Consider the following 7,933-nt stretch of genomic DNA (forward strand, 5'->3'; position numbering starts at 1 on the left):
CTCCGTGCACACGCGCGTGGGGCTGGCCCATCACTGACTCGGACCTTCCGTCCGTCCTTCCCCAGGTTGAAGTCGACGCCACGGCCCAAATTCTCGGTGTGTCTGCTGGGGGATCAGCAGCACTGCGATGAGGCCAAAGCGGTTGACATCCCTCACATGGACATAGAAGCTCTGAAGAAGCTCAACAAAAACAAGAAGCTGGTGAAGAAGCTGGGTGAGTGTCCAGGAGGCTTTTCTCTGTCCTCAGATTTCCATGTTGCAGAGCTGAAAAGCTGAGCAGAGTCAGCTCCAAGTCCAAAATCTGCTCAAAAACTATTCAGAAAAGCCACCAGGCTATTTCCAGTGCAGGTGTGACAGATCAGTACTGCTGGAATGGGGCTGGTTGTCCAAGGAAGGGAGAGACACAGAAAATGTCCCTGTCAACAGTTTCACCCTTTGCTGTGTCCCTCAGTTTCCTGATCGGGGAGCTGGAGGGCAGCAGAAGCTAGGAGACACTAGAGGCAAGAGTGTGCTTTAGTCCTGCAGTTCTTGTGTGAACAGAATGAAATGCACTCATTTTCTCTTGGTCAGAGAGAAAATCCTTCCTTTCCTGAGAACTCCAGAGTCCCTCTGTACATGGCTCAGGCAGACAGGAACTTGCCCCTCAGTCCATAATGGGCCGTGGAGCTGTGAGCTGTGATTGTTGGCCAAGCCTCTCCTAGATGGATCCTCTCATTCATCCTGGTGTGCAGAGGCTGTTGCAGAGCTTGGAGTTCAGTGTCCCCTGGGGCTCAGCACAGGACAGTTCCTTCAGGGAACAGGATTTAAAGTCACTGTGTTGAGTGGGGCTGAGGTCTGGCTGCTGTGTCAGTCATTCCTCAAAGGTTGTTGGCAAAACCAGCTCCAGTTCTGGTGGGACCCAGGAATGTTGGATTTGTCTGCAGAGGGGAGTTGCATAATCTCAGTTGAGTCCCTCCTGGGAGCCTGGGCTGGGAGCAGGGTCCATCCTGAGCTCCCTGCTTGTCTCCTTGCAGCTAAGAAGTACGATGCCTTCCTGGCCTCGGAGTCCTTGATCAAGCAAATCCCTCGAATCCTGGGCCCGGGCCTGAACAAAGCTGGGAAGTTCCCTTCCCTGCTCACCCACAACGAGAACCTGGTGGCCAAGGTGGATGAGGTCAAATCCACCATCAAGTTTCAGATGAAGAAGGTAAAGCCTGGCTTCAGCTGTGTGCCTGGGGGTTGTTCTGTGTCTCTGCCATCTCTGGATTGGGCTGTAGGTGTCCCTCGAGTGTTCCTGAAGCTGTGGCTGCTTTCCTCCAGCAAGGAGAAATGTACCCAGAGTGTTCCATAGCCAGCCAGAAAGGAGGAATAATTTAACTGTGGTTGGTGGATCTTGGAGCAGACGATGAGGAGAGGGTTGGATGCTTCAGTGCTGAGCACAATGCAGTGTGATGAATGCTGCTCCCAGCACGTGGCTGCTGCTCATGGCGTGTCCCTGGGGCGCTGAGCACGAGTGGAGCTTTGCTGGGGGTAAATTTGGGACTTGTCTCTGTCCAAGTGAACTTGGGAGCAGCTCTGTGGAGATCCTGAGGACACAGCAGATGGGAGGGTTTGCAAATGCTTGAGCATTTAGAATTGCTGAACTAACGATGTCCTGACACTTGGCCTGTTGGCTCACTCATAAATCCTCCAGCCTTTGGGGAGCATTGACTTCCAGGCTGCTCAGAGAGGAGCTTGGCCTCTGCCACAGTGCAGAGAGGGCTGGGGGCAAGAAGTAAAGCTGGTGTGGGCATGTCCAGACCATGGGTCAGCTCTTTGCTTTGCCTGTGAAATCTGTACCTGTGTAATCTGTACCTGTGTCTGTCCCCAGGTGCTCTGTCTGGCTGTGGCCGTGGGTCACGTGAAGATGACAGAGGACGAGCTGGTCTACAACATCCACCTGGCCATCAACTTCCTGGTGTCTCTGCTGAAGAAGAACTGGCAGAATGTGCGAGCTCTGTACATCAAGAGCACCATGGGGAAACCCCAGCGCCTCTACTAAGGGCTGGGGGCAGCAATAAACCCTGCAGACACCCTCAGCTGTGTGTGCTTCTGTTCCTGCAGAGCTCCTGGGGGAGGGTTTGACAAAGAACTGCTTGCTCCTTCCAGGGGAAGGGCTCAGATGCTGTGTTGAGTTGAGAGAGAGGTGAATTCCAAGTGGGATATTGGAGCTTTTGAGGGAAGGAGCCTCACTCATCCCCCCTGCATTCAGAGAGGGAGGAGGAAGGACCCCACTCGCCCAGAGCAGAGGTGTCCCAGCAGGTGCAGGTTCAGCAGTTGTGCCCACAGAGGGGACCCTTACCTGATGCAGAGCCCAGCCCTGCTCTGAGAGGGCTGGTGAGAGGCAGCAGAACTGTTTAAATGCAAGTGGCCTACACCTGTCCAGGTGCAGCTCATGAGGATTTGAGCATTGTAAGTCCAGGGGTGCTGAAGGACAGAGCTGCAGCCCAACAAAGGGCTTGGGGCTGAGGTAGAGGGTGTTTCCCATTCCCTCTGAGCCAGTCTAATTCCATGTTCTGGGCTAAAAATGAATTTAAGTAATGTGCATAAATAAATACATTGTGCAGGGACTGGAGAGCTTAGGGAAGTGCAGCGTTTAAGCTTCTGGGGGGAGAAAAAAATACTTTGGGCCCTGGAAAAGCTTGTCAGCATCCGAGGGAACAAAACAATGAAAATAGCTCTGGATCCTGCTGTTAGAAACCTTTAAAATAAGCATCAGAGCCAGTTTTTGAAAGATCAACACAACACCAAGAAATTCCATTTAATAATTAAAAAAAGACAATACAAAATGCAAACATTTCTTTTTACAAAGTTCAAATAATTTTTTTTTCTTTTAATCAAGTGCAAATAACTTCATGAACTACATCTTGCTCATCACTTTAATCGTTTCTGCTGGAGATGGCAAGTCCTGGCCCGCTGCAAAAGGCAGATATAAATACTCCAACATGAAAAAAAAATAACAAACCCAAAACCCCAACAACCCTAATTTTTCTTGACTGCTTCAAAACCTTGATCCCCGAGGTGGCTGATGTGGGTTTCAGCCTTTCAAACCCATTCTGAGGTGGGGGTGGGTGGCTCCAGGGGCCCTGTGGAATTTTGGGGGCTTTTTTGAGCTGTTTGGTGAAAGCAGAAGGGGGAAGCACCATTACCAGGTGCCTTTGGCTGTTCCAGGAGGAGGTGCTGCCCACCTCATCCTTCCACAGCAGAGGTGGCTGGTGAGGTGACACAGGTGACAGCCAGGACACCCCTGTAACCTGACATTACAGGGGTGATGAGCCAGAGTTAATCAAAGTTCATGAACTCTGGTGGGCATGAGGGGTACCACAGCAGGGTTGGTCATTCCTGGGCTGATTTTATTTTTGCTGCTGGTTTTTTTTTTCCGTCTAAATGCAAAGGACCCTTTCAAAGGTCACTGGCCTGTGCCCCTGTCCCAGAGCCACAGAACCCCTCCAGATCCCTCCAGCAGCTTTTGTGCATTAAAGCAGCTGCTTGCAGACAGCGACCAAGTGACAAACAGCTCAGCCCACAGCTGTGGAGCTTCCAAACAGGCTGGGAGCCGGCGGCAGCAGGGGAAAATCCACAGCTGGGATGAATCAGGACAGACTTTTCCAACTGACGCATCCTGGGGACAAACCTCAGCCCCTGTGCCAGTGCTCAGCCCCTCACAGAGCCCGGGAGAGGCTCCTGGGGTGCTGGAGCAGCGTGGATCGAGGAGGGAAAACAGGGACCAGCAGCTGCAGGAAAGATGGACCCAGTGGGACACGCAGAGCAATAAATAATGGGTTTGTTAAAAGCAGGGCTGGGCTCAGGTGTGGGCAAAGGGACAGTGAGGGACAAGTGGGGACAGTGATGGAAGGGATCTGCCACTGGCAGAGCTATAGGCTGGTCAATCATGTTTAGTCCTGGCAGCTCCAGGTCTTTAAGAGGATGAAGATGAGGATGAAGGTGTGGGGAGGATGACAGCTGAGAACTGGTGGCAGGGCTGGAAAAGGAGGAAGGCTTGGGGAGGAGGAGGAGAGGTGGTAGCAGTTGCCTGTCCCTGGGAGTCCTTCTGTCCACATGAAGATGCTGGGGGGACAAAGCCACCAGCGGTGTCCACCTGGCCATTGTCCCCAGCTGAGCCTGTCTGGGGGAGGCAGATGCAGTGAAACAAGGGGTGGCAGGATGGGTCTTCCCTGGGACCTGCACCCCCCTCCCTAGGGAGGGACTCCCACAGCATCCCTGCAGGGTGAGAACACACAGGGATGGGGCCCAAAATGCCTGGTGGGATTCAGAAGCACAAAAGCTCCCCAGGTCTGTGAGGTGGGGATTGCTGTACCTGGGGGAGAGAGTTGGGGGCTGAGTGAAGGGCCAGCTCCCCTCTCCTCCCAGCTCCCCAACCCATCCTCAGCAGGTGCTGGCTCATCCCTGAGCCCCTGCAGGGAAACAAATCAGTTTGCAACAAGCAGGTGACAGAGCTGAGTCCCCTCGCAATGGCACTGGAACACCCAAACTGTGACAGATCAGTCTGAAAGGACCAACTCCACCCCCATGGATGAACCAAGTCGCCTCCAACTCCCTGCAAAAACTCACCCCATTGCACCGAGCAGAAGAGGCACCATGTCCCCCCAGAGAGGGGCATTTATCAGGGACAAACGTGGCAGAAAACGCCAGAAGATGCCATTGTGCTGGTCAGCGCAGGCCAGGGCCCGGCTTGCTCTGGATGGGTGGTTTTTGTTTTTCTTGCAAACACACATTCTCGTTTCTCAGGCAGTTATAAATATTGTCGTTTCTAGTAGGAAAAAAAAAAAAACAACTTCCCTCTAAATAATATAAGGAAGACTCAAATGATTGCACTTAATACATATGAAAAAGGTAGAAAGGAGGATATCCTAGTGCACAAACATTAACTCCTGCTCTTCTCAAAGCTTGCTTTTCCGAGTTACTCTTTGGCAGAGCTTGTAACAAAGTCTGGTTTCTTGGCACAAGTGTCTGGGGTGTGTGGGGAGGGCGGCGGGGTGGGGGGGAAGAAAAAAAATCGAACCCGGCTGAAAGTCCTTCTCCTTTGCTCCCTGTTTTCTCCCGTGCAGCCAGACATTGTTCTCCGGGAACGTGGCTTGGCTGCGCTTCCCTCGCAGCACCAGCGCGGCTCTCCAGCGGGGCGGAGGCACCCCCGCGCCTGGTGGGCTTTGCCATCGCTCCTTTGCATTTCCTTTTCCATCAAGTCGGCTTTGTCAGTTCTTTTCCCCCAAAGCGGCGCCGGGAGCTGCGGCGGACGCGGCGTCGCCTCCTGCGCTCCTCGGCGAGCGCTGCCGGGGGCTGCAAGGACAGGGACCCTCCTCACTGTCCTGGGCTGCTGCTGGCACCAGGGAACGGGGACAGAGCTGGCGTAAAGGAAACCAAAGGGAGGAGGACACGGGACAGCGAAAGGACCACTACTTCAGTTTCCTAAAACCTTCTGCTTCGGAAGAGGGGAGTGGCTCCATCAGATGAGACCGGAGCGAGCTCCGGCTGGAGCGCAGCTCTGCAGGGAGCGGCGGGGAAATCGTGGGGAGACGTCTGCGGGGCGAGCAGTGGCGATCCTGCCGGAGCCAGGCGGAGGAAGTAAAAATCAGAAAGGAGAAGGAAGGGACAAGAGGGTTTCCTTGGCTGCGGGGCGGCCCGGGGCGGCGGGGCGCGGCGGGCTATTTGTAAGGCCGGAGGAAGCTGGAGACTTTGGAGCGCAGGAGTTTGATGAAGGAGCGGGGCAGCATCTCCTTGTGCTTCTCTGTGTACTTGAAGTAGTTCTGGGGGTGCGCCAGCACGTCGAAGAAAGCTTTGATGAGCTTCTTGTCCTGCAGGGAAGCCGAGCCAGAGGGAGATTCAGCATCCCTCCCGTGCTCCCCTGAAGCCCCAAGTGCAAGGAGAGCAGGAGGCATCCCTGAAAAGAAGGATGCCCTGGGGGATTATGGACTTGGGGGCTCACCTTGAGGATCTCCTGGTGGTTCTCGGAGGCGTAGAGCCTTCCATCCCGCACGATGTCCTCCACCAGCTGCTCATAGTCCTCTGCCAAAACACACAGGGCATGAGCTGCCACTTGTCCCCAAACCTCTGGCCCCCATCCTTCAGTCCACTCCCCCCAAACACACAGGAGGTGTGAAATGGGACCCAAACTGTGGGGGGAGAAGCACCAGGGTGCTGGGATGGCATCTCCCCGTGCTCACCGTCATAGGTGACGTAGGGGATCTGGAAGCCCCGGGCACTGTTGGCTTCGCTGGTTTTGAAGTTGATCCAGAGCTTGCGGGAGCGGGCGGTGAAGGCGATGGGTCTCTCGTAGGTCTGGCAGGTCTCGTAGGTGGTGATGGAGGATGGGGAGGCTGCAGGGAACAGCAAGGGGGCACAGGATGCTGCTTGCCCATCAGCAGAGCTACCCCCAGCCTTACTGGGTCAAGGGTGGCATCAGGGATGGGAATTGTCCATGCTGGGCAAGGCTGAGCCCCCTCCCTAACCCTCATGTTACATAGTAGGGATTGTTATTCCTTCCTTGCTCTGGAAAGCACCAGATGGGGGTTTTAATCCCCAAAATGGAGGCTGAGGCCCAGGTGTGCAGCCCAGCCCATGCACATCCCCCTGAGATCCAGCAAGACACCCGGATGGCAGGGTGATGCTCATCTCCCCACTCACCCTATTCCCAAAAATCCCCTCCAGCTGCCCGGGGATGCACCTTTGTCCCTCCCTGCCAAACCCCAGCCTTTTCCTGCCCAGCTCCTCCCCTGAGCACCATGGCCTGCTTGGTTACCTACAGTTTTTCCGCATGACCAAGACGTCGCCGCACTCATCCTCGGAGGGGAGGAAGATCTCGGGCACCACGATGAGGATCTTGCGCTTGGGCGGGGGGTTGATGTTCCAGGTGCACTCGACGTTGGCAGGGTAATTCCCCGGGTAGTTGGGGGACTCGATGTAGCCCGTGTACTCCCCCAGCTCCCCTCCACACTGCCGGTCTGCAAGGCAGGGGCACCACTTCAGATGGGAACCAGGGCATTGGAGGGGAGTGTCCCACTGCGGGGGGGGTTGCTGGGCAAGAGGGGCAGTGTGGACCTCTCACTAGTCCTAAACACATTCATACTCTTAAGCCTAGCAACCCTCTCCACCCCCATCCTATTTCCTCTTCTATCCAAAAACCTTAAAAACACTCCCAACAAAATTACAAACCTATATCCACTCCGGAACAGAAAGTCTCACCTCCTTCTGGGAATTAAAATTCATTATAAACTTCAAAATCCCCCTCAGCCTAAAAATAGACTTCTACTCCCTTACCTTCTTCCCCATTGCACTGTTCATATCATGATCTATCCTACAATTTGCAACATGATATATAGCCTCAGACCCCTACACTACAAAATTTTTCACCTACCTACTATTCTTCCTAATCGCTATAATCATCCTAATCATTGCCAACAACTTATTTGTCCTATTGATTGGCTAAGAAGAAGTCAGAATTATATCCTTCCTACTAATCAGCTGATGACACGGTCGGGCAGAACCCCCCATGCCTGCCTGAAATGACTCCAAACTCAACAGGATTTTAAAACACTTTTGAAGGAGGACCCCCCCCCCGTCCCCCCCCCCCCTTCTGCTGCATCCCAGCTCGCCTACTTTTGCACTGGGACACCGAGGTGGAGCCGTCGAAGTCGGTGGTGGTGTTGCCAGGGCAGGAGATGCAGTAATTCTGCCGGAAATCGGGCTGGTAGGTGCCCACGGCGCAGCGGATGCAGCGGTGCACGCTCGTGTTGTAGTAGTGCCCAGGGGAGCACTGCACTGGGGGGTCAGGGAGCACAGGGGGCTGTGTCAGCTGCTGGCACAGCCCTGCTGGGTGGCCCCGTGCTGGGGACCAGCTCTGCCCTACCTTTGGTGTCGCAGTCCTGGAAGGAGAGGGCTCCCTCGTGGCGGGTGGTCA

The 7,933-nt window shown here is 54.5% G+C and overlaps 2 protein-coding genes across 2 annotated transcripts in view; one reads left to right on the forward strand and one right to left on the reverse strand.

Annotated features, from left to right (window-relative positions):
• Positions 1–2,057, forward strand: part of RPL10A (ribosomal protein L10a) — a gene marked incomplete at its 5' end in the record, with an annotated part of 2,424 nt that extends 367 nt beyond the window's left edge. The window contains 3 exons of the mRNA XM_005428899.2: positions 66–214; positions 1,014–1,186; positions 1,850–2,057. Coding sequence (XP_005428956.2) covers positions 66–214; positions 1,014–1,186; positions 1,850–2,020 — 493 coding nt within the window. The remainder of the gene's footprint in view (positions 1–65; positions 215–1,013; positions 1,187–1,849) is intronic.
• A 3,119-nt stretch (positions 2,058–5,176) lies between these two features.
• Positions 5,177–7,933, reverse strand: part of SCUBE3 (signal peptide, CUB domain and EGF like domain containing 3) — a 28,876-nt gene continuing 26,119 nt past the window's right edge. The window contains 6 exon segments of the mRNA XM_031063532.1: positions 5,177–5,831; positions 5,963–6,042; positions 6,201–6,353; positions 6,780–6,977; positions 7,633–7,794; positions 7,883–7,933. The exon segment at positions 7,883–7,933 is cut by the window's right edge and continues 47 nt beyond it. Of these exon segments, the coding sequence (XP_030919392.1) occupies positions 5,682–5,831; positions 5,963–6,042; positions 6,201–6,353; positions 6,780–6,977; positions 7,633–7,794; positions 7,883–7,933 (794 nt within the window). The 3' untranslated portion in view covers positions 5,177–5,681.

Source organism: Geospiza fortis, unplaced genomic scaffold, assembly GCF_000277835.1.
Source record: "Geospiza fortis unplaced genomic scaffold, GeoFor_1.0 scaffold14, whole genome shotgun sequence".
Lineage (NCBI taxonomy): Eukaryota > Metazoa > Chordata > Aves > Passeriformes > Thraupidae > Geospiza > Geospiza fortis.